At 45.5% G+C, this 26,485-nt stretch overlaps 1 protein-coding gene across 3 annotated transcripts in view; it reads left to right on the forward strand.

Annotated features, from left to right (window-relative positions):
* Positions 1 to 26,485, forward strand: part of LOC128846944 (uncharacterized) — a 156,780-nt gene that overhangs the window by 105,218 nt on the left and 25,077 nt on the right. For 2 of the 3 annotated variants that reach the window (XR_008446823.1, XM_054046231.1), the window contains exon 2: positions 24,769 to 24,993. Coding sequence is in view for 1 of the 3 variants with exons in the window: in XM_054046231.1 (XP_053902206.1) it covers positions 24,958 to 24,993 (36 nt within the window). In the remaining 2 variants the exon portion in view is untranslated. Of the gene's footprint in view, positions 1 to 24,768; positions 24,994 to 25,645; positions 25,811 to 26,485 lie in introns of all 3 variants that reach the window. The other variant, XR_008446822.1, reaches the window with a different exon arrangement.

Genomic DNA, 26,485 nt, shown 5'->3' on the forward strand with positions numbered 1-26,485 from the left:
GGCCCCTTCCCCTTTTAAGGACCTGCTCCTTATGACCTGCAACTAGAGATGACTTGGCCGCGTCTGGTTGGTCACACTCCACCTCGGCCAGTGTCCATGCAGTGGGTGTGTGAGTGCTGCCTAATTAGAGTCCCAGACACCTTGTCTACCTGGGAGCTCTTCTGATTTTCCAGCTGTTTAACCAGCCCATTTATCCCACAAGCATTCCAGGAGGGAGGGGGAAGGGGAAAGCCACTTCACAGGTATTTAGAGGGAGAGGAGCCAAAACGGGGGGTGGGAGAAGTATAACAGGCCTTTTGAGCATACAGGTTAAACATAGCATAGTCAGAGGTGAAAGTAAGCCGTAGCCAGTACACTGTGCCGGACCGCACCGGCTTCTGCGGCGGGGATTTAAAGGGCTCTGGGATCCCTGCTGCTGTGGGGAGCCCAGAGCCTTTTAAATCCTGCCCACAGCTCCTGCAGCTGGGCTGGGGCCGGGATTTAAAGGGCTCAGAGCTCCGCACAGCGGCAGGAGCTCCAGACTCTTTAAATCCATGCCCGAGCCTGGCTGCCGGGTTGGGGCTGGGATTTAAAGGGCCCACAGCTCCACGGCGGCCGGAGCCCTGGGTCCTTTAATTTGCCCCTGAGCCCGGGGGCTCCCAGCCACCTTTGCAGCTGGGAGCCGTGGGTTGATTTTAAAGGCCTTGGGGCTCCCAGCCACAGCCGGTGCCCCAGGGCCTTTAAATCTTGAGGCCACGCCTCATCCAGTTGAGGCCATGCCACCCTCAGGACTCTGGCAGTACCGGTAAGTCCTGTAAGTTACTTTCACCCCTGGGTGAGTACATAAGTGATTGGTCCTTACATATCTGGACATTGTAAAGATCCAATTATATTAAGTAAGTATAGATGTTAGTAGCTAGGGAAAATGCATATAAACTCTGATGTGATTTGGAATTGTGGAATCACCCTGTACCTAAAACCCCTGCATCTTGGCCTGGCTAGCATAGGCTCCGAGCTGTTACATGCCTAATAAAATGACCTGACTGATGAGCTGGAGTTGAACTGAGGTGTGTTTTTCAAATACCAGAGAACTGGATGAAGTGCTCTCCAGAACGGATGAGGTATTCTGGATAAACCAAGTGGAAAAGGTCTCTGTGGGAATCCCAACATTGGGTATGCTCTGAATTGAAAAGCCAAAGGGTCTGATCCTAGATGGTGCTGGGTGACCCTCACTCCCCCAGAAGTCAGTTAATATTATTTATTATATAGGCCAAATCCAGAAGTTCCTATTCAATCTTTATTCAGATTATTGTTTGTGAGACAGTAGCAGTGGGCGATCCCAACTGAGATAGAGGCCCCAGTGTGATAGGTGCGCTATAAACCCATAGTGAGCGATTGGTCCCCATCCTGAGGAATGTAACATCTAAACAGATCAGGCACACAAAGGATGGTAGGGGAAATAGAGGCAAAGACAAGTGAAGTGATTTGCCCAGGGTCACAGAGCTGGTCAGTGCTGAGAATCAGTGTGAGCAGATCCTACTGTGCTATTTCCACAGGCAATATTGCCACTGATTCCTGTCCAGCACTAGTATCAAGACGTAAGACATTCTTCCTTCACGGCTGGAGCCTTTCACTTTTCTGGATTCCAGATTCATGCATCATATTTCTAGCAATGTTTGGCTTATTGGGCTGGAAATTCTGGTATTTGCTTTAATTTTTAAGTGGATCCAGAAGGAAGTATGATAAGAAAAAGAACAGGAGTACTTGTGGCACCTTAGAGACTAACAAATTTATTGGAGCATAAGCTTTCGTGGGCTACGGCCCACTTCTTCGGATGCATATAGAGTGGAACATATATTGAGGATATATATATATATATATATACACACACACATACAGAGAGCATGAACAGGTGGGAGTTGTCTTACCAACTCTGAGAGGCCAATTAAGTAAGAGAAAAAAACTTTTGAAGTGATAAGCTAGCCCAGTACAGACCGTTTGATAAGAAGTGTGAGAATACTTACAAGGGGAGATAGATTCAATGTTTGTAATGGCTCAGCCATTCCCAGTCCTTATTCAATCCTGAGTTGATTGTATCTAGTTTGCACAATTCACAGGAACCTCTTCAAATAAAAGTCACAATACACTTGTCAGTCTTGTTCATGCAATCTTTTACATATTACCTGTGGATAATAAACATGCATGAAAAGTGCTTAGCGACTGTACAGTGAAGCCATTTCTCAGTCATTTTTTCTCTTTACTGTTGTAAATAAAAACAAAATACATGTGGTCACTTGCACATTGCCACGGATCACAGTGGCAATATTGCCTGTGGAAATAGCACGGTAGGATCTGATTCTCAGCACTGACCAGCTCTGTGACCCTGGCAAATCACTTCACTTGTCTTTGCCTCTATTTCCCCTACCATCCTTTGTGTGCCTGATCTGTTTAGATGTTACATTCCTCAGGATGGGGACCAATCGCTCGCTATGGGTTTGTAGTGCACCTAATATATGAACATTCTTCATATATTACAATTGTTTATAATTAGCAGCTGCAGGGTGGTACACTTTTCTGTTCAATATCCTGGAAGTAATCTGGCACTCAACATGAGCAGACCCCTTGTTATGATAAAGTGGTGTCCCGCAAAGCTTAATCTGTCATTCATCTTACATAATTCCCGATGGCAAGGAACATTATATTTAATTTAAATTCACCAAGGCCACTTCTGTTGATTAATTTCAGTTAAGAACTTAATGTTTTATAACCTTGGTATTCTTGATGGGTTCCTGAACTGGTGCAAGCTGGTTGATTTACACTATGCGAAGAGTTAGCCTTTTATTTCTTTTCAACACTTTCAGTACAGTACTTAGTTGAATATTACTCTGATTTGAATAATCAATCTATGCTTTATAATGTGTTTAATTTTTTTGTTTGTTTTTGTCCTTCCCAAGGCTATGCGAGATGGCTGCATAAAATCAATAGACAGCTCTGAAGTTGATAGAAGTTTTGTTGTTGAGTTCACTGGGCACAGGATTGGTTCCATTGTTATCCTAAAGAGCCTTACTGTTAAAGCAGCCTTGGCAGGGAGAAAGGATGGAAGATCTAACACGGCTTTCTCCTTGTCTCTGACTTCTGTGGTTCTGTCACCATATTGATGGATAAATCTGCTCTTATCATAACAAATGCACTGTGCTACTTACATATCTTGCTAAGCATTTTCTGCATGTGTGAGATCTGGGCCAAGTTCTGCATTCAATCCACCATGCGAGCCCAGATTAATTGGATCTTGTGGAAGTTCAGGAGTGACCATGGTGCGGAGTACTAGCAGAATTGATTGCCACCCTCTGCTGCAACCTATAGTGGGTACCTATAATCTGTAGTAGCTGCCATAATCATGAACAGAGTGAGAGTCCCTGCCCCAAAGAGTTTACCATCTAAATAAACAAGACAGTCCAATGGGGTGGGAGAAATGAAGTTTTATCACCATTTTACAGAAAAGGCACATTAAGATTGTCTTGGCCAAGAGCGCATAGAATAACTGTCTCTTTACTGAGAATAAGACCCAGATCTAACAAATCTCAGTCAAGTGTGTAAACCGCAAGCTCTTACCATGGCCCCCCAAAATACAGAAATCTGTGGTCAATCTTTGAGTCTGGGCTTCACATTTTCAGTAAGATTTTATGAATCCACATAAAGTGGGTGAGTTTTTCTTCTTTTTCTTTTATAATCTCTAAATGTTCTCAGACTAAATGAGACTGACTTAACCTTTCCCCCCCTGCTTTTTTAAAGTAATAACCCAATGATGGGTAATTCTGGTGAAATTGAGGCAGGAATTTTGAAAAGCTTTTAGTGAAAATTGGCCATTGGACAAACAGTTGGTGGCTGTAATTCGTAAAGGGAAAAAGGCTAAAAATACATGCAGAGAGTGCAGCAGAGTGCTTCCCACATCCTAAAATATAGGATAATGATAGGCACTTCCTGGAAGGCAAATCAGCTACGCTGCAGCAGGTTGAGATCTTGGTTTAGTTCATTTAATCTTTCCTCTGTTGCTGCTGAAGAATGTCCCTTACACCTCAATGATGCAGAACTGTTCTCTGTGTGTTACCATCTCAGTGATCTACAGTTGCCACAAGGCTTGTGTCACCTAAACGTTCGCACATTAATCCATCAAAAGTTTACACTGACCTAGCTGATTCAAAAAGTGTGCATTCAAGATGTGTAAAGTTGTACTTTGCATGCTGATTAGTCAGGTTGCATGTGAATGCTCAGTAAAATGGTACAACTGGCCCATTAGATACAGAGATCCTGATTTTTCAAAAAAAGAGATGCAGCTGAGCTTGCAAATGTCTGCATAACTGCATGCGTAATTTATTCACACAGTTACCATGATTGTATTTAGAGAAAAGGTAAGGTGGACATTCAGCTTGCCAACTAGGTGGGTAAGTGGTCTTTTGCTTGCACAGCTATCTAACCAGAGCACGTAATGGCAGTAATTACATGTACAAGTTAGATACCCAATTGTGTGCATAACGCTTTGAAAACTGGGTCCGAAGGGCCTGACTGAAAATCAAACAAGATATGAAAATTATCAATGGAAACCTGACATTTCATTCTTAATCCCAGCCCTCAGTGACTAGGGCTATGTGGGGACAGCTGTAGCTATGCTGCCATAGCACCGTAGTGTAGATGCAGCCTACGCTGACGGAAGGGGTTTTTCTATCGCGTAGGACCCTAGCTAACAAAATGGTGGGAGCTAGGTTGACAAACATCCTTCCATCAACATAGCTATGTCTGTGTCAATTCAGCATAACTATGTTGCTCAGGAGTATGGATTTTTCACCCCCCTGAACAATGCAGTTATGTTGACTTAAATTTTAAGTGTAGACTGGGTCTCGGTTTTTAAACAAAGTGTGTGTGTGTGTGTGAATGAACCTTCTAGAAATGAAGCTAGACATAGACCAGTAAGGTCTCACTTCTGCCACACTTGCATTGAACGTTAATTTGTTTCCCTGGGAGTAGCATTTTCTAGAGCTGGTCAGGACTTTTCTAACCAAATGCTTTCCTTGGAAAAATCTCAATTTGTCAAAACTGAAAATGTTCATGAGAGAGGGTCGGTTTTGACATCTCCTGATTTGAAAAAAAATTGGTTTGTGGTTTTGATTCAAAACCACTTTTTGTTTTGAAATTTTAGTTAATTTCTACTTGGTTTAAAAAAAATCAAAACAAAACTTTTCAAAATTCTCAAAATGAAACCTGTCTATTGATCTGATCTCACTTTTTTGGTCAGTCTGAACACTCAAAATTTCAACCTCTCGTCCCATTTCAGGACAGGGAAAAAAAGGTAAAATCTCAGTCTCACAGGACAGGAAAACCATTTCTTGCCAAGTTCCACTATTTTCCTCTGTAAGGTTTACCCATGGAGTGAGAAGGAACTGGAATCTAGAATGGGTCAAAACACAGGAAAAGGAGTTTGTAACTCACTTAAAGTTGTTTAAAAGGTTTCTATTCTACAGGTGTTTCAGATTCTAGTGAGCGCCCCTTCCTGGGCACCCATGAGGACTGATGAATGGGAATCCAAGCCTCTCTGCTCTGGATCCTGTGGTGTTTTAAGTTTCTGGAGCCTGAACAAAGTCTAGCCACTGCCCCAATCTCGGGGTCCCTAGACACACACTCAGGGAGCAGACCTATCTGGTACCCCCCTTCTGATTGTTGGAACCGGCTGTTCAGCTACCCAGCCCCTACAGGCCCCTCCTGAGACTCGCCAGTACTTGAACGTGGTCTACACAGAACTCCTCCCAAAGGTGAGAAGTTTCTGATTTACAGTTTCTCTCGCAGGAGCACACAGTAGTTCTGAAGCAGTCCACCCCCACTCCAACTCAACCCAGCCCACTCTAACATCTTTATGCTCTTTTATTTTAATTATGCAAAGCACAGGAGAGCATAGATCATATAAAACAATAAAATATCCCGAACGCAATGTCTAGCTCACATTTCCCTTGGAGGATCACTTGTTCTGTCAGGCAGGGTCCTCCACCTAACTGCCTACTCCATCCCTGACCAGCCTCCCTTCTCTTTTTATATGGTGCAAAATGGCTCTCCCTCAATGTACACCCCCCCCCCTTCCCAGGAGGACACCCTTTATAGACTCCTGCTGGGGCCGCCTGCTTCATTTTGTTCTGCCTTTTTCATGATTTTCCATTACTCCTCCTCCCTTCAGACAAGAGGAGGAAGTGTCTTCTCCCAGGTAGAGCAAAGCAAGCATCTCAAGGTGTTTTACTTTGAATAGATGATTGGTCAGTGATCAGCAACACTCACCATTGTCTCTGGCCTGGCAGAGACATTTCACAACCCTGCTAACCAATAGCAGTGAACCTGCAGCAGCAGCAGTCTTTGGCATGGACTAGCTGCCTGAGTAATTAATTACCCAGGGTTCTGGTCAGGCTAGTACAGCCCATGCTGCCACAGCTTCACTGCATCAATACCTGAGCTAGTCCAGGTAAGTCTAGGCGAGGTGCAGTCGCGCCCCGCAGTTGCAGTGTAGGTGCACTGTTAACAGGAGAGGAGGCAAAGCTGTAATTTTACAGCCCTTAATTAAGTGCGATGTGACTAGTGAAGCTGGAACAGCGGCCTTATCCCTCAACAGTTATTTCATCATACACCGGGACCACAGTTTAGCATGGTGCTATGAGCAGCCTGCCCTCAATGCACCCCCTAAAACAGGTGCATGTGGGACCAATGTGGAGAACCTTTCTGGGGTAACTGGAAGATGTGGAAGCTCTGAAACTCTACTGGTTAACAAGCAGTGCTATGTAATGGGCTTTGTTCACAGGCTGATCTGCATCCCTAAGGTGTTAGTTACAACTCTCATGTATGGCTTTTAGTTTTACTCCGCATTGCAAGCTGGATTTTTTTAAAACCTCTTTAGTGATGGTAAGGTAGGGTCTGGCACCACCTTGTGGCGTGGCTGGGTATTTCTAGAATTATCCCAGTCAATAGTTCTTTTCATCAGCTCGCCTTGCTTCAGATACCACTGGCTGAGGCCCTCTGCATTAAACTTGCTCAGACCAGTCATGACACACTTTCAACCCATAAAGGACCAAGAATCTGAATAAAACGTGCAGTATGCAGCAGAAAAATGACTTGGGGCCTGATCCTCAGCTGATGTAAATCAATGTAGCTTCACTGATTTCAGTAAAGCTACATTGATTTACACCAGCTAAGATGTGGTCAAACTTTGTTTACATGAGTGGTGCTGGTGCTGGCTAGCTGGGCTTTAAATTACTGCAGGTGAACTCCAGAGATGATTTGTGTAGTGTAAAATTCCATTTCCCCTCTTAGAATTTTGAGGGAGAATGTTTGTCATCTATAACATTCCACATCTCCCCAAACTTCATTTTTATACTAAATGTCTTTCCACAGGGTATCAACACAAATTCATCTCTGGGAGCAAGTGGGCCCACTTCCACTCAAAAATATCCAGTTTTGCAAAACATACCTAAAATCTTTTAAAGAGCTTTATTTTGAAGTTAATTTAATACAGGAGACCTCAAACTTTGGACTTTTTTATTTCATGAATGTTCATGTATCTCTAAATAGTCTAAAAATAATTATAAAATTGTGTGTGGGGGGGAAGATAACTCTCAGCCCCATGTTTTAGGAGATCTGGATTCTATTCCTTGTTCTGCCACTGGGTTGCTAGATGGCCTGGGCAGGTCATTTAGGACTCTATCCTGAAAGATGCTTAGAACTTTTGACTCCTATTAACTTCAATGGCAGTTGAACGTGCTCACCAACTTCATGAGTTGTTCTGCGCTTCACACTGGATTGATCCCTTGAGGTCCAATCCAACTGCCAGTGGCTTCAATCAGGATGTTAACATTTCCGTGCCTCAGTTTCTTCATATGGAAAAATGGGTTAATTGTACATACACCTGGTGATTGGGGGGGGAGGGGCAGAGGGAGGGGAGAGCGATGAGAGGCATGTCTGCATTGAATTGTGAACTCCATGTTGGTTGTCTTCCATTTTGTGTGCTAACTGTCAGAGTGCCAGTTTGTGCTGTGTTTGTAAGGCCAGCCTGGCCCGGACAATATACACTATAGTGGGAGTTTAAACTTATTACTATGTGTGGCAGACAGTGTTCCCAGCGCCCCTTTGTGGCAGGGGTAGGATGGGGTGCCAGTGCTTCACCACTCAAGTTCTAACGTCCACCTCTCTGCGGGCGGTCAGTGACGGCCTCTTGGCCTTTCTCCCTACTATCACCCCTATCTGGTGTGGTAGCGCGACCTAGCGGTCGGAGTCCATATACACCCCCATATGAGCGGGGTTGCCTGGCCCAATGGCCAGAGTCCATATAAACCCCTTTACAAGCAGGGTAGCATGGCCTAGCGGCCGGAGTCCATATAAGATCCCTCACAGTTCAGGGGTGAGGGGGTTGGGGGACTCGGGCCCGCCCTCTCCACCGAGCCCCGACCCAGGGCCCTATTAGTGGCAAGCTCTCCTTGCCCCTCGCTCGGCAGGGATCCGCCCGCAACACGCCAAGCATCAATATAGCACTAATGGTGTTTGTCTCTAGAGTTCCCCTGGGTCACTTCCTACCGTGAATACCAGTTCATCTGTGGCGGGGGGTCCCCTGGGACGTCCTAAGTCGGGGCCTCAGGTAGTGCCTCAGCTTGACTGACTCCCGGATCCTGGTTTGCAGGCCTTCCCTTCACAGAAGCTAGTGGCATGCGTCCTCCTCCTCCGGTGGTCAGCCCCGACTGATCTGATCTGCACGCTTTTATATCTGTTCTCCAGTTGGAGCATGCCCAGCAGAGCTTCCGGGGCATGGATTCCTCTGCTAGGAAGGAAGGGTTAACCCCTACTGTACCAGTGCGGGGCCGCTCTGACCCGTCACACTATGCTAGACGCTAAAAACCATGGACTAAACCGACAGTACATTTATGGTTTATTACAACCAACTGTAACTTACTGACCCCCTCTTTCAGTACTATGACTGCAGAGCTGTTAACGGGCCACTCTACCTTGAATGGTCCTTTACAATATGTGCTAACTTCTTATGCTAGACAACCTGTTCCACCTTGCATTTTGCTGTGACACTGAGAGGCCCTTTATCATACCTGAAGAAGAGCTCTGTGTCTTTCACCAACAGAAGTTGGTCCAATAAAAGATATTACTTCACCCCCCTTGTCTATCTAATATACACTACACTGCTATTTTAGCCCAGCAGTGTGAGCCCCACGAATCTGTATCAGTTGATCCAGCCTCTAAGGCCTGGTCTAGACTACAGAGTTGGGTCGAAGGAAGACGCCTTAAGGTGACCTGTTAATGTATGTGTCTACAATACCAGGTCCTAAGTCACCAGTGATGTCGACTTCTGTAATCCACCTCTGCAAGAGGCGTGGCGCTTAGTTCATTTTTCATGGGCTGACTGCGAGGTAGTGCAGACGCAGTGTTGCGTAATTCGACTTAATTGGCCTCCAGGTGGTGTCCCACAATGCTCATCTGTGACCGCTCTGGAGATCGTTCTCAATTCTGCTGCACTGCAGCCACGTACACAGGAAACAGCACCTCCCTTGCTAACGCCCCCGGAAGTTTTGATTTCCTGTTTGATCAGCATTGGGAGCATGCCAGCTTGAGCACAGCTGATCATGGAGACTCCAGCCTGGTCTGCACAGGAGGTGCTGGATCTCATCGCTGTGTGGGGTGAAGAGTCTGTACAGGCAGAGCTCCAATCCAGCAGAAGAAACACTGACATCTATGCAAAGATTGCTTGTGGAATGGGGGAGATGGGCTACACAAGGGACACACAGCAGTGCTGTGTGAAAATAAAAGAACTTTGCCAAGCGTACCAGAAGGCAAGGGAGGTGAACAATCATTCTGATGCTGAACCCCACATGTGCCGGTTCTACAATGAGCTGCATACGATTCTTGGGGGTGATCCTACCAGCACCCCCACAAGCAATGTGGACACCTCGTAGGACTGTGAGTCTAGGGACAACAAGGAGGATGATATGGTGATGAGGAAGAGGAGGAGAATGAGAGACAGGCGAATGGTGGATCCATTCTCCCTGAGAGCCAGGGAATATTTTTAACGCTGGAGCCCTGTGGGTTGCAGGCTATCACGGTGGCCAACCATGATGCTGGGGAAGGCACCTCTGGTGAGTATACAGATCCAATGAAAGTCCAGTTAAACTTTAGTGGGCACACACATTTGGTGTTGTTGCATATTTACTGTGAAGAAAAAGTGAGGTGCTGTGGTTCTCTGCTTACAAGAGGCCGCTCCAGCTACGCAGAGTGTGGCCCCTAGAAAAGACTGTTTATGTGGACTGAGAGAGCCCAGGAATCCTCCATGGCTATCTCTAGGAAACTTTCATGGAGGTACTCTGCAATCCTTTGCAGAAGGTTTTTGAGCAGGGCAGTCTTATTTCTTCCACCATGGTAGGACACTTTCCCACACAACTCCTGAAGTAATTCTGCTGGCATCATTGCGGTACACAGCATAGCAGCATAAAGACCAGGTCTATAGCCAGACGCTTGCAACATCTCTTTCCTTTCCACTTCTGTTACCCTCAGGAGACTGAGATCACATAAGGTCGCCTAGGGGAAACGGGGAAAGTTCTCATTAAACTTGCTCTTACACGGGAAACAAAAGGTCACGTAAATCCACCCCGCCCCCCACATTCCAGATGGCCAAACCATGCGACAGCTAATGTGCCTTTACTGTGCTCGGCATGGGTCAGTAAGTAGTTTAAAGTGGCTGATGGGGACTGGGGCCACACAAGAGAGATTTCACAATTTGGGAGTGAAAACGTTTCTCTCTCTCCCCCCCCCATTCATAAACAGCTTCCCATGGTGCTACAGGGAAGGGCCATTGTTCAACTAGCTACCTCTGTTCCTGATATGAGCCTGCCATAAACGTCATTAAAAGCACGGTCACCCATGACCTGGGGGGAGGGGGCATACTCACTATGGCTGGAGCAGCAAAACAGCACAGTGAACAGTTACGGATTCTGATTATGTTATGGCTTGCGCCTAGTGTAATAACTTTTTTTTTTAATGAAAATGGCCTTGCTATGGAAACATTTTATTCATGTAGAATGCCTCCTTTATGTTTTCCCCTCACTGACAGCTGGAAATGTGTCCTTCGGCCTGTCATCAACACCTGAAAGCAGACTTTCGGTGATGAGAAAGAGAATGTGCGAGGACATATTCCCTGAGATAATGAACGCCTCCAGGACAGCTGACACCGAGCTGAGATCATGGAGGATTTCACTGTCCGAGAAGTTAGACATGGACATGGAGAGCAGGAAAGCTTCCAATGAGTGAGAGCATGTGGTGCAGGATGAGATACTTCAGATTATGAGGAACCAAGCAGACATGTTGAGGTGTCTGGTTGAATTGCAGGAACAGAAGCAGGAGGATAGAGTCCCTCTGCAGACCCTGGTGGACAGCCAGCCAATATCACCTAATGCAGAATCACCCTCCCCAAAGCGTTCCATGAGGTGTGGGGGAAAAGTCCATTATCCCTTTCACTTAACTTGGGAGTGGGGGGAGAGGAGGAAGGATACAAAGAACAGAAGGCGCCCATTCACAGACCTTTGATGGTCTGGAATGCACTGTTATGTTACACAGCTGAAAATATTTCTCCCCCTTTCCAACTTTACAACCCTTTCCCCCAAGGTTACTGTTTTTTCTATTCTCCCTCTTTACTTATGTATGTTAAATATAGTAAATGGATTCAAGGAATAAATGTTCTTTATTGAGTAGAAACACTGGGCTTGGGCGGGGGGTGGGAGGGGAGGGGAAGGTTTTGATATAAGCCAGGTGAAGGTTTGGGAAAGCACAGTGTAGACAAGCAGCTCACATTACTGTGACTCATTATTGAAATGCTTTTCAAAGCCTCGCAGATACGCAGTGTCCCTTGCTGTGCTCTTCTTATTGCCCTGGAGTCTGGCTGCTCAAAAATGGCTGCCATGCGATCCATCTCAACTGCCCACCCCTGCAGAAAATTTTCCCCCCTTTTTTCCCAGATATTATGGAGCAGACACCAGGCAGCTATAACCATGTGGATGTTCTCCTCACTAAGGTCCAACCTTGTTAGTAGACTTCTCCAGAGCCCTTTCAAATGACCGAAGGCACATTCAACCACCATTCTGCACTTGCTGAGCCTATAGTTGAACCGTTCCTTACTGCTGTCCTGATGGCCGGTGTATGGCTTCATGATCCATGGGAGCAAGGGATAGGCTGGGTCCCCCAGGATAACTACAGGTATCTCAACGTCATCAGTGTTAATTTTGTGGTCTGAAAAGAAAGTCCCGGATTGCAGCTTTTTGAACAGACCCAAGTTCCTAAAGATACGCGCCTCATGAACATCCTACACTGATGACAGTGAAACGCCCCCTGTGATCCACCAGTGCTTGCAACACCATTGAAAAGTATCCCTTTCAGTTTATGTACTCCTTTAGCAAGGTGGTCTGGTGCCAAGATGGGGATATGCTGCCATCTATCGTCCCACCGCAATTAGGGAACCCCATTGCGGCAAAACCATACACATGCACATTTCCCAGACTCGCTACCCTTCATAGCAGAAGTCAATTAATGGCCCTGCAGGGGAAAGCTTTGCACAAAATTCTTGGAAGGTGGCCTTCCGCATTTGAAAATTCTGCAGCCACTGCTCGTCATCCCATACCTGCAAAACGATGCGGTCCCACCAGTCAGTGCTTGTTTCACGGGACCAGAAACGGCTCTCTACAGACTACGACTGCTCTGTGACTGCCAACAGTAACTGAATTTTTTTTTTCAATGGCTTGTAGCAGGGCTGCTTGCAGGCAATTGGTATGCTCCACGCGGCAGGCTCTACTTCGGCTTTGGAAATACTGCAGGAGAAGGCGCGAGGTGTTTGAGATGCTCACAGCAAGAGCGCATAACTGAGCATTCTCCATGCTTCTGGGGTTATGGCATACGCGCAGCAGTTTTAAGGCGCGAAAACCACTGGGTTGTTTGCCATTGATATGAGGGAGGGAGCGCAGTGCATCATGGGATGCTGATGCAATGTTCCCATTCTCCCCTGCCACAATGTTTTGGTCCCATGAGGCATTGCACAAAATTCCCAAAACACACTGCGTCAAGTTGCACTTCGGGATAGCTACCCACAATGCACTGCTTTGTGCATTGATGCAGGCACTGCTAGTGAGGACATACTCCATCGAGACAATGAGTATAGTGTGTCCACGCACAATCAACTTCATTAATTTGGGGGCTCAAAGTCAAATTAGATAAAGTTGACTTAATTTCAAAGCGTAGTCAAGCCTTAAGGCTTGCTGGCGTGATGTGTGTGTGTGTGTGTGTGTTTTTTTTTTTTCTTTTTCCTGTGTAGATGTACCATTAGTGACCTAGTCCTGCCCAGCCCTGGTTGGCTTAAGAGCACTTGGAATCCAGCAGTTGGCTCCACTCACCACAGACTGGTGTCTGTCCAGTGTGGATCTGGGCTCAGTCGTGACACACCTGCACAGGCTTATTTTGAGGCTTAATTCATTAAAGCTTGTAAAATACACTGAGTTCCCCAATAGAATGGAAATTACACAAGCTGTACAAAGAGCTGTTAATTTTAGACACATGTAGGTGGATTCCTTCCCTACTTGACAGCAACAAAGAGCCACTATCAAAGGCAGGAAACTGGGTAATAGTTTTGTTTTGCAGAGTTTAAAGACTAAATAGCATTATTATGCATTACCAATTCAAAAAAGGATAACGAATAGTCCCACTGCTAATCACTGATTTGCTTTATTTATACCAAATGCAACTACATTTAGCAGAATGTAGAAGAATGGCATAGAAGAGATGAACATTCGGTATTTACAAAATAAGCCATAAATAAAAAAATTTAGGCACTATATACCAGCTTTCAAATTTTAATGAATAGACATCACACGTGCTCGGGGTGAAAGTAACTCAGGACACTTACCGGTATGGGGCTGGGGTGGCTCCGCCCCCCACAAGGGGTGGGGCCTCAGGCGGAATTGGCGGGGCTGGGAGTCAGCATCCCCCAGCAAGCCCTTCCAGGCCACCTGGCTCGTGCCACCCGGGGCCCCCATGGTGATTTCAAGGGCCCGGGGCTCTGGACGCCACTGCTGTGGTAATGGCAGCGGTGTCCAGAGCCCCAGGCCCTCTTAAATCAATGGCCTCGGGGCACCTGCTCCCTTTGTCCCCCCCCACCCGTCTGCGGTCGAGGGGGGGGCAAAAGGGGCAGGGACCTTAAAACGCTGCAGGGTCCTTTGCCATGGCAGCGCGTTAACGTTGCTGCTCCCCTGCCCCATCGGCGGCCCACAGGGCAGCGCTTTAATGTGGGCTGGGTACCGGCTGGTGCGGGTTCTTACCGGTACGCTGTACCGGCTCACTTTCACCCCTGCATGTGTTTGCTGCACCATCTCCCTATTTTCTCTTATAACTGTGGCCCATTGCGCTTATGATCCATCTTCTCTTAGCTTTTAATTTTTTGGGTTATTCTAGCTTTAAGAATCTGGCATATATACATAAACACCGAGGCTTTGTCTTCACTGCACAATTAAATCCTTTTAAATTAACCTAGGTTGAGTGAAAGTGGCCACACTGAGCTGCACAGGTTGACTGGATTATCAGTTGAGGAGTTCTGCTAACTTGAGTCTCTCTACCCTCTGATGGGCCAGTGTCACTCAAGTTAACTCTGCACTGAAGACAAACCCATAGAGGTAATATCAATGTAGGAAAATTTGCAGAGCCATATAGTATAAAATCAATATATCCATAGCTTCCAATGCCAGAAGGGACCACTGATCATCTAGTCTGACCTCCTATATAAAACAGGCCAGAAAACTTCCCCAGAATAATTGCTAATTGGTAAATTATTCCAATGGTTAATTACTCTCACTGTTAAAAACTTTGTCTTATTTTTAGTCTGAATTTGTTTAGCTTCAACGTCCAGCCATTGGATAATGTTAGACCATTCTCTGCTAGAGTGAAGAGCCCATTATTAAATATTTGTTCCCAATGTAGGTACTTGACTGTAATCAAGTCACCCCCTTAACCCTCTCTTTGTAAAGCTAAATAGACTGAGCTCTTTCAGTCTATCACTCTACGGCAGGTTTTCCAATCCTTTTAATCATTCTTGTGGCTCCTCTCTGAACCCTTTCCAATGTATCAATATCCTTCTTGAATTGTGGATCACAGAACTGGACACAATATTCCAGGAGCTGTTGCATCAGTGCTAAAAACAGAGGTAATATAACCTCTCTATTCCTGTCTGAGGTTCCCCTGTTTATGCATCCAAGGATCATATTAGTCCTTTTGGTCCCAGAGCTCATGTTCAGTTGATAATCCACCACAATCCCCAAGTCTTTTCCAGAGCCACTGCTTCCCAGGATAGAGTCCTGCATATTGTCAGGAGGGCATACATTCTGTTCCTAGATGTGTTCATTTACATTTAGGCATACTAAAACACATATTGTTTGCTTGCACCCAGCTTGCCATGTGATCCAGATCACTCTGCATCAGTGGCCTGTCCTCTTCATTATTTATCATGCACCTTTGACCTTCATACCTGCCTTCTTCCAACTAGGGTTTTGCCCTGGAGCTTCCCGTAAAACCCCATCTGCCATTTAATAAAAATCCAGCTCTCACAATGTAAAAGTTTGCTATTCCATGACTGCAGATACACTGTGACAGGAAAGATTGAAAACTCCCATTGCCTTCACGCTCTTAAGGCTTTCTTATGTAGGATGCTACATGCTGTTTGTGAAAGAATTTTGTACTGAATCGTGATGTCCACTAGATGTCCCTGTTGCCCTGCTCTACTTGTGTGTACAAAACTGATGGATCAGTCATAAGTTTGTATTTTGAATAAACTCAGACTTTTTTCTTTCTTTGTATGTGATGGACAAGGGACTCTCCAATATCTAATCTGTTCATAAATATTTTTCTTAATTAAAACCAGGATCAAAATCAGGTCAAATAGAAGCATCTGAGTCTTTCAGTCCTATGCCTGGGATGTTCACTGTTTTTGTTTTTTGTGTTTTTTTTAAATGGGGGGAGAGGGGGCGGTCTACATTTAATAAATCTGGATAGATTCTCATAACTTCCAAAACCAATTGAAGCTATTATAACATATAGGCAGATAAGGGCAGAAATGTAACATGTTAAGGAAATAAAGCGACAAAATGCCCCTCTCAGTCCACAATGCCTTTAGCTTTACTGCCTAGTGAAAATTTTTTGCATAAGTTTAAGATTATAGTGGTTGTCCTATAATATGTGATTTTTTTATTTCATTGCATTTTCTTTAAAATGCACAGTGTTTGTGTTTTGATGGTCCATGATTTTGTGGTGCACCAAACTTCTTGTTCTAGACCCAAAGGTCAGAAGACTTCTGTCTTGCTCTGAGATCCACTGTTTTCTTGTGACTAAAATTTCCTGAGTGGATGCAGAAGGTCTTGAAGATACAAAAAAACCCAAAACAAATAGCTGATGTTGACTATAGCAAGACTATAACAGGGTTAAAAAAAGGAGTAGATAAGTTCATGGAGGATAGGTCCATCAATGGCTATTAACCAGTATGGGCAGTGATGGTGTCCCTAGCCTCTGTTTGCCAGAAGCTGGGAATGGGCGAGAGAGGATGGATCACTTGATGATTACCTGTTCTGTTCATTCCCTCTGGGGCACTGGCATTGGCCACTGTCAGAAGACAGGATATTGGGCTAGATCGGGGTGGGCAAACATTTTGGCCCGAGGGCCACATCTGGGAATAGAAATTGTATGGTGAGCCATGAATGCTCACAAAATAGGGATTGGGGTGCAGGAGGAGGTGAGGGCTCTGGTTGGTGGTGCAGGCTCCTGGGTGGGGTTAGAAATGAGGAGTTCAGGATGTGGGAGGGAGCTTTGGGCTGGAGCCCCGAAGCCCAGGGCTGACAAAGGAGAAGGATGTGGCTGAATTACTTTGTTTCATGTTCATTTGTGAATGCCGGCCTTGAATGTTACCTCCACCAGTGAGCCAAGCCGTACCACCAACTCTACTGAAATATTTACTGGCTCTGAGACAATCCTATAAGCGGTGTGTACCTCCTAGCAAGTACTGAGCACCTTCTTCCCACTGGGCCCACCCCTGTCAGATGCTGAATAATCGTTGTTGTTGTTGTTTGTGTAGCAATAGTACTTGAGCCCCCTGTTAGGGACCAGGGAGTCACTGTAAAAGCACAGAACAAAAAGACAGTTCCTGCCTCAAAGAGTTTGCAATCTAAATATAAGACCAGAGACAATTTGTGGCTGGAGACAGCATTCTCGCTGCCTTTAGTGGGAGTTGAAAGCTGCTCATCATCTCACAGTCCCCGGCATTCTGTGTGGAGAAAGCACACAACTTCTGTGTGCTGCTTCTGTAGCCCTGAGAGGGGCCAGTGACTAAGTGGTGTCACCTGCTGCAATGAAGCCTCATCATGATGTGTGATAGTAGTAAGGGCAAGGGGATTTTATGAATTGTCTGCTCATTGGGATATGTGGACTCCCTCCTTAGGCTAGCAGGAAGAGGAATAAAAGTAACTCTCCCACCAGAGTAGAGAATGTATGGCTGCTGTCTGCCTTCAGTGAGGGGATTGTCAGGTGAACCTAGTCATGACAGGAATGTAATCAGTCCTGGTCGGAGGGAAGTACTCGCTGTGGAGGGACTGCAAGAAGAGGAAGCTCAGGTGAGTTGCTCTCCACCTCAGTTTGGACTGTGCTGGGAATCACCCCTTCCCTGAGGAAAGGGTGTGAGCTACCTATTTGTTTTCATATAAGTCCAGATCTTTGTTGCCTCACTTACATGAGTGGTGCCTTCAAAGTCAATGGAACCTCTTGTAGGGTTAAGGCCGTTAGTGGATTCTAGGTTCTGCTGGGAGCTTCTGGCTGCTACCACAATACTAATAGTTATTCTTATAAAATAGTATTACAGGATAGGATGCATGATAAATGGTGTAATGTAGATAATATAATACCCAGTGAAGTCTGGGTGTGAAGAGCCTCTTTGGCTTTATTTACTTGAACTGCAAATCTGTGTAGGTGGCACCGCTCCCAAAATTGACCATGGGATCCTTTTGGCTACCCTGGGTTATAGGTCAGTGGGCTGGGAAAGAGGAGAAATGATCGGATACCCGAGGGTGTACAAAATGGAGCCCTCAAAAATGGGTGTTCTTGTCCCAACCTGTCACCACAAAACCATGCAGCAAGGACACATCATTGGGAACATGTGCATGGGATGAATTAGAAAAGGTGATGCAGTTTTTACAACAGACACAGAGGGATGTAGGGAAGTGTGTCATTCAAATATTGCATGCCAATGGAGACCTGCTAGAAATTGCTAAGTCTGAAAAAGAACTGACAGCCTATCATTGGTATGACATTTTTACAGGCTGGTTCCTGACCTCTAAGGGCATATTGTCTATTATGTTTCACCCATTACTAGTTGTGTTAATATTGTCCTGTGTTTGCTTGCTAGAAATGTGCTGTATGTGTTGTTGGACAAAAAGAAAGTTTGTTAAATTACAACCACAACCTCAAATTGTCTCAGTATATGCTATGAAATAATTGTATAAAATATGACCCACTCAAGAATTGTTCTTGATGGGTCAAAAGGGGGATATGTAGTAGTAAGATTTTGTTTGTATTTTCTATGATTTAGAATGAAGGATAAAGAATAATGATTTAATACATGCTATATTATCTCTATTGGTGTATGATTTGATCATATCCTGCCAGCCATCCTTTTTGAATAGCAGAAAGGAATGGCCTAATGGGCCATTTGGTAAAGATGCATCAGCCGGAATCTGTGTTGGGACTGGTTTCAAGGCAGTAACAGATGTTTTAAGGTCACTATTTTGTTGTAGTTTAGCATTTTAAAATAAGTAAATGAATGCAATGATTGTTTTCTTGTGCATTGCAATTTGATGTTCCTGTTCGAAATGTTCTGTGTAAATTAATTCTGTTTTGTGTGTAAATGAGGAATGTATATGTAAAGAGAGAAGTGTGAAGGCCATCGCTGAGCCAGATGTACGAGGTAGGAGCTGGAGACAGACGCCCCTATTGGAATGTCAGAGGAGGGCAGATTGATGACTCTAAAGATGAGACAGGCATATATCACTGGGGACAAGATAGCTGTGATAAAGAATGAGAAGGACAAGTTAAGAAAACAAGCACTCGTCAAACAACAATTGATTACAGCATGATGGTGCAAAACTCATTGGTCCCAATGAAGAAAAATCACTATATAAACAGGGGGCCTTGCCATGAAACTTTGGGTTCATCCTGCCAAGACTTCCCCAGAGCATCGTGTCGTGACCGACGGAACCCGGCTCCTCCCTATCGGTGATCAACCTAGCTGGCCACTAGGTTGATCCAGACTCTGGACTGGTAATTATAATATTGACTGGCGGGACAGTGTGTGTGTGGGATGATTAAATGCATGCCCCTCCTGATCTTTGTATCCAAACTATTAAAGTAAAGGAGTTACATATAATTTGTCAGCATTCTCAGCAAAGGGGCTGGGACTGAATGGACCTGCAGGCTATACGACTGTCAGCCCTAGTGATAATTTCAGGCCTGACCCTTGACTGGTGTGTTACTCAGCAAAAAGCTCCACTGACCTCAAAGGAGCCATGCAGAATCTGACCCAGGGTGGCTCCAGGTTGGGGACTGAGGCCACACAGGCAGGGCAGTGTGTGTATAGAAGCTTACAGGGCCCATAGTGCTCTGGGTCTGTATATAAAGGACATCGATCTCCCCCACTGCCAAGCTGGCAGCTTTAAAATAGCAACTAAAAATAAAACCAAAAAATGGTCAAAGCTTACAGATTTCAGTGAGTGGAAGTTTGAGTAGGAAGCTAGGGTTCTACAGTACTTAAGCAGCCAATTGAAATACAATACAGTCCCAGTGTTGTAGGCTTTATTATTATTTTTTTTTACTGGTCTCTTTTTATATAAATGTTTCTCACCTTGCCTTCTCATCTTGCCCCAAAGATCCATATCTGTGCTAAATGTATCATTTTCCTCTTTTGTATGTTGCAGTTCAATGCAAAATCTCTGCTTTGGTAGCTGAACTGTACATGTCACTCTTTCACTGTGACACTGTCCTTTCCAATCCTTCTTAGTTAGTTCCCTGATGCACCCATTAGCTAAGGCTGAAGAATGGTATTTTCAATTGCAATATATTTCCTTTGGAATACATATGCCACCTCTTCTGATCCTTTCAGGGGAGCTCAGTGAACTTTTCTTTTCTCTCTTTCCCTCAAAAAATTGACCTGCCTTCTTTTCCATTACACTCCATTTCTTCCCAGCTCTTTTTTTTCTTAGTTTACTATGATTTTGTCTCCCTACATCTTTCTTCCCATTGATAGACCTGGTACAGTTTCCATTGTACTCGGTTAAAAACAATAATAGTGCACATAGCATCATTAGGAATTTTGGTCTTCTCTTTTCAGAGGCTGCTCTAAAGAGGAATACACCCAAGGTGTAAGATATACTTATAGAAAAGTTGATGGGGGATTAAAACAAGCATGAAAGAATGCTACCGCAAGTGTATGACTCTTGTTCCTGGAATTTGTAGTAAGGCCATGCACGGTAGGGTTGATAGGTGCTATTGTAATGCAAAGAATAAATGAGAAAACACCAAGCAAGAACTCGATAAATACACTGCATACCTTGGGCCGGATTCACAAAAGGGACTTAAGTTACACCCAGCATTGCAATGTTTAAGTCCCACCTCTCAAAGGAAGTTAGGTCCATAATTGCAGGTCTAAACTGTTCTACTTTGATTGGCATAGGGACTAGAACCTAATGCCTCTACATCCCACAGGAGTGTCTCTACCACTGGGCCATACAGTTGTTCAGTCTTGAGCCCCCTTAATATTGAATTATTTTATACTAAGTGGAAGAGCTTCAACAGCAGAGGATGCTCACACTGTCCCAGGTTTCCTGCTAGTCCAGTGGTTAGGACACTTACAGGGGACCTAGAAGACCTGGGTTCAAGTCCTTGTGTCTCTCAGGCAGAGAGGGGAGATTTGAACTCAGGTCTCCCATTGTCATGAATTGAAGGCTTTAGGTGCCATTAGCCCCACTCATGCCCTATATGTATAGTTACTGCTACTTGTATTGTCTCAGGGCCTCAATCTGCATAATTGAAATCAAGGGGAGGTTTTTTTTGCCATTGACTTCAGGGGAGGAGGCTTGAATTGAGATCTTATAACTCTATGCTATGGTTTCCTGCTGTTAGTGCTCCTGTGCTCAGGAAAATCGGACTCTATGCATTCTTTGTAAATAGCAAGTTTTCATCAAAGATACTTATCTCCAGCATCAATTTATCCTCTTACCGATATTAACTGGCAGGGTCAAAAAGAGGTAAGAATATTTTGTTAATGGTAGCAGCACTATGGGTGAGGTGCTTTCCAAACACATATGAAGATGCTTCTTAGTTTGAGGAGCTCAGAGGCTAAGCCTGGACAGAAATTAGGGAACAGCAATAAGCCATTTATATACAACTCAGCTAAGTTTACTGTAAGCAGAATGGCAGAAATGGGTTTTAAGATGGACTTAAAGGTGGATGGAGTAGGGGCCTTGTGGATAAGCCCGGTAGAAAGGCTGTTCTTTTGTTAAAGAACAATCTCAATGAAACTGTAGAATCTTTTGAGGGAGGGGGAAGTGATGCAGCATATGATTCTATGATATCAGGTAAAATTTCCCTTTCCTTTGCTTCCTCAAAGTCAGCACAAGTCCTAAGCATCAATTAAGTCCAAACTAAGCTGTGTTTAGTGATGCATTGGCCTTGAGGTGACTCTCTGGAGTCCCACTATGAAGAGTGAAGAAGTGTTAGGGCAGGGCTACACGAGCACTTAAGCCGATCTAACTTACGTTGCTCAGAGGTGTGAAAAAGTCGTCCCCCGCCCTGTACAATGCAAGTTTTACATTGTCCACACTGGTGCTATGTTGGCAGGAGACGTTCTCCCACCAACATAGTTTCTGCTGCTCGCTGAGGTGAGGAGTGCCCTCCTATTGGCATAGCGTGTCTACACCAGATGAGCTACAGCGGCGCAGCTGCACCAATGCAGCTGTGCCCCTGTAGCACTGTAGTGTTGACTTCCTACAGAATCAATTTGCCCCATCGACCTGTCATTCCTCCAGTCAGCCACTGTACTCTGAACTCCAAACGTGGTGTTGTCTTTGCATGGAGGTTCAAGTCCCACCTCTTCAAGAAGCTCTTGCTCATATGCGCGATTGGAAGACGAGTTTATTTAAATAGAGAGTGTTCCCAAGTGTTTGCTGCAACCCACGATCCTGGCATATGTTTGAGTCAATTAACATAAGGCCTTGGGGAAAAAAATCACACGAGCAGTTATTAAAGGAAGGTGTAATTATCGACTTCAGATTAATTGAAAATGTTTGCTCTAAAAGTAGCAATTGAGCTCCATTCTGATTAATTGCTTTCTCACATATTATGAACGTTGCAAAAAGTGCTGTTCTGCAGACTGTAGAGGGAACATGTCTAATGATTCCACTGACTTTTTATAAAATAAACCCATAATTGTGCATTACTAAAATGTTCTGCAGTGCCATAATCAGATTATCGACAAACTTCCATGGGATTCCTTCATTCAAAAAGAAAATAGAAGTTCTTCAGGAACTGGAAAGATTCTAAAGGGAAATCAGATGTCTAAATATTTAATTTTATGAATAATGTATGTTTTTAATTGAATGATTGTATCAGAATGATCCAACAAATTCCATAAAAATGGGTAAATATATTGTCTAAACTGTCACTTTTTAAAATAATAGACCGCTTCCACCCTATCACTTTGGATATCAGAGCAACATGGGTCAAAAGTATTTGTGAAGAAAGAAAATCTTTTATTAAACTTTCAACAGAGCAGTGCTTGCCAGAGCTACTGAGTCAACAGTCTGTGTCCAAGTTAACATCCTTACTAAAACAAGGCCCTATGCTTTGTCTATTCAAATTAGGAAATTTGTGTTTAGCAACATTTATTTGCACCTCTATTATGCCTTTCCTCCAAGGATCTCCAAGTGTTGTACAGCCATCAAGCCTCACTGCAACAAGAAAGGTTTTTATTATTAGAGCTGCTCAGAAAAAAATTGATGAAACACTTTTTTGTCAGAAATTGCCAATTTGTCAACATTGAAATGTTTACGGAGTATGATTTTGATGAACTTCCCTCAGATTCAACACAGGTTCTGGAAGCATGTGGAGGATCTGGGATCTAGGAAGACAGCCTGCCCGGTGGGCTGCTGGGGAAATTAGGTTTTCAGGGTCTGTGGCTCTGGGGTTGGGGATGCCAGAGCTTCTAGGGTCCACAGCCACCCACCTCAGAGTGAGGGACTGTAGGGCTTCTATACTTGATCAAAGGTAGTGCATGTACATCTACCCGAGCTGGAAATCAGAACTTCAATGTAGGTGCCTTTGTGCCCTTGCCTATTATGCACATGCTCAAGTTGCAGTTTGAACACATGCACTGGGTGTGCACTGAACCATACTTATGAAAGTCCAGTACCGGTAGGGTTACCATTCGTCCGGATTTACCCGGACATGTCCTCCTTTTTGTGCTAAAAATAGCGTCCGGGGGGAATTTGTAAAGCACTCACAATGTCCGGGATTTCCCCCCCCCCCGCAGAGCAGAGCGAGCGGCTGGGAGGGCTGCAGGGAAGTCCCGGGCTGGACTCAGGAGCAGCTGTAGAGGAGCCGGATCCGCCCTGCATTCTGAGCCGGCAGCTCCCTTGCAGCCCAGTCCGGCAGCACTGTGCAGGGCCAGGGACCGGGTTTTGTTGTGCAGGGCCAGGGACCGGGTTTTGTTGTGCTGGGGAGCTCAGCCACGTGTCCGGCTCGGCACAGAGCCCAACACCCTGTTCTGAGCAGCAGGGTAAGGAGGTCAGGGGGCAGGAAGGTTCTGGAGGTGGCAGTCAAGAAACGGGGGGGGCTTTTTGGGGGGAGTGGAGAAAGTTTTGGGCAGTCAGGGTACAGGTAGGGGGTAGGGTCCTGGGGGGCAGTTGGGGGGGGTCTTAGGAGGGGGCAGTTAGGGGACAAGGAACAGGGAGTCTTAGGTAGGGGGTGGGGTTCTGGAGGGCAGTTAGGAGCAGGGGTCCCAGGAGGGGGCAGTCAGGGGACAAGGAGCAGGGGGGGAGTGTTTGGGAGTTCTGGGGGGGGTGGCAGGGGTGGGGAGATGGATCGGAGCAGTCAGGGGACAGGGAGCAGAGGGGTTTAGATGGGTTGGGAGTTCTGGGGGGGGCTGTCAGGGGGTGGGGAGTGGTTGGATGGGGCGTGGGAGTCCCAGGGGTCTGTCTGGGGGTGGGGGTGTGGATAAGGGTTGGGGCAGTCAGGGGACAAGAGGCAGGGAGGCTTAGATAGGGAGTGGAGTCCTGTGGGGCAGTTAGGGGCAGGGGTCCCAGGAGGGGGCAGTCAGGGGACAAGGAACGGGGGGAGGGTTGGGGGTTCTGGGGGGGCGGGAAGTGGGAGGGGCAGGGGCGGGGCTAGGGCGGGGCTCCTCCCGTCCTCTTTTTTTCTTGCTGAAATATGGTAACCCTAAGTACCGGTGGCAATTTCTTTACAATTTCTTTGGAAGATTTTATTATATTTAGTTTTTAACATTGTTTTAGCAACATACGTGCTTTGAGTTCACATGGAATCAACGTCTAATAATAGAGTATAATTCACTGATTTCAGGAAGTAACTAAAAGATAAGTATCAATTCAAGAGAAAGCAAACAATCAACTTCTACTTTTTCTTTTCTCACAGAGCAGGCTTGCCATAAGGAAGCACTGCACCATTCTAGTTTCTTTGAGGTCTCAATGTACAAGGAAGTAACTGTTAATAATCAACACTCGCTGCAAGATCGAGAGAGAGCTGTGCTGCTGAAAAGCAGGTGTGCTTCATATTGTGTGTAACCCTCTGGGTACTGATGAAACAAATAGAAGTTTCACAGCCATGGATAATACAAGGACTCAAGACACTATTCCTCAGGTAAAGACAGAAATTGTTATTGCTTATGCAAAAGTTGCATTAGTTGTGCATAATTGAAGAGACAGCTTTGCAAAAACTGAGAACAATTTTGCATTGTGTTGGCAGGGAATTTTCAGTAGGACTGTTTAGCTTCATTGATTAGTATGTGATACGAGCCTTCACTGCTTAATATGTAATACACCTCTACCCCGATATAACGCGGTCCTCTGGAGCCAAAAAATCTCACCGTGTTATAGGTGAAACTGTGTTATATCCAAAGGTTAAAGTAAGTGGGTACGGTCAGGCTTCCCCGGCAGTGATTTAAAGCGCCCGCTGCTCCAGCCACTGCGGGGAGTCCTTTAAATCACCACCGGAGCTCCAGCAGCGGGGCTCAGGCAGCGATTTAAAGGGCCCGGGGCTCCCCTCTGCTTTATCGCGTTATATCCGAATTCATGTTATATCGGGTCACATTATATTGGGGTAGAGACTGTATGCACTAGGGGTAGTAAGTATGTAACACCTGTCACAGGACTTCTCCTTCTTTAATCTTAAAAGAGCTAAATAAGCCACTTTCTATTGCTATAAAAATAGCTGTTAAATGTAATGAACATTGTGCAAACAGAGAGAGATTCTCTACCAAATCATTTCTTTGGAGGAGTCCTTGTTAATATAGAACCTGTAGGATATTTTCACTGAAGACCATATACAGAGGAAGTGGAACATATGAATCAAAGTGGTTTCTGTTGAAAGCAGATAAGCTCCCTCAGTACCAGATTCATACCTCATGTAAGCGGCTGCAACTCCACCAAAGGCAAAGAGATTTCACCACTGACACCAGGTTTGAATTATCCCATAGTGCCTGCCAGATATATATCTTTGTAGCATAACATTGGGTTCAGAAAGTGATATTATAGTTACAAGAACTTGCATGCTTAATTGGACTGGGCCCAGATTCAGATCCAGGCCATAAATGGCCAATGGAGAATTCCCCTTGTGGAGAGGGATGGGGATGGTGTATCCTTATGGGGGTTTCCTGGTTTAAAGAGCCTGCTGGGGGAGGGGATGGGTGTATCAGTAGCAGTTGGTGTGGAGTGGAGCTATACCAGCCCTCCACTGGCATAAGTTAGAGGAAGTAGCCCCTAGGCCCGGGGTAGCAAACTTTTTGGGCCGAGGACCACATCTGGGTGAGGAAATTGTATGCAGGGCCGGGGCAGGGGGGTTGGGGTGCGGGAAAGAGTGTGGAGTGTGTGAGGAGGTGCGGTGTGCAGGAAGGGGCTCAGGGCAAGGGATTGGGGCAGAGGAGGGGTGCGGGGTGTATGAAGGGGCTCAGGGCAGGGGTTCAGGAGAGGTGCGAACTGCGGGAGGGGGCTCAGGGCAGGGAGTTGGGGTGCAGGAGGGGCGTGGGGTGTGGCAGGGGGCTCAGGGAAGGGGGTTGGGGTGCAGCAGGGAGCTCAGGGGGTGGGGTGTAAGGGGTGCGGGGTGTACGAGGGGGCTCGGCAGGGAATTGGGGTGC

Source organism: Malaclemys terrapin, chromosome 12 (assembly GCF_027887155.1).
Source record: "Malaclemys terrapin pileata isolate rMalTer1 chromosome 12, rMalTer1.hap1, whole genome shotgun sequence".
NCBI lineage: Eukaryota > Metazoa > Chordata > Testudines > Emydidae > Malaclemys > Malaclemys terrapin.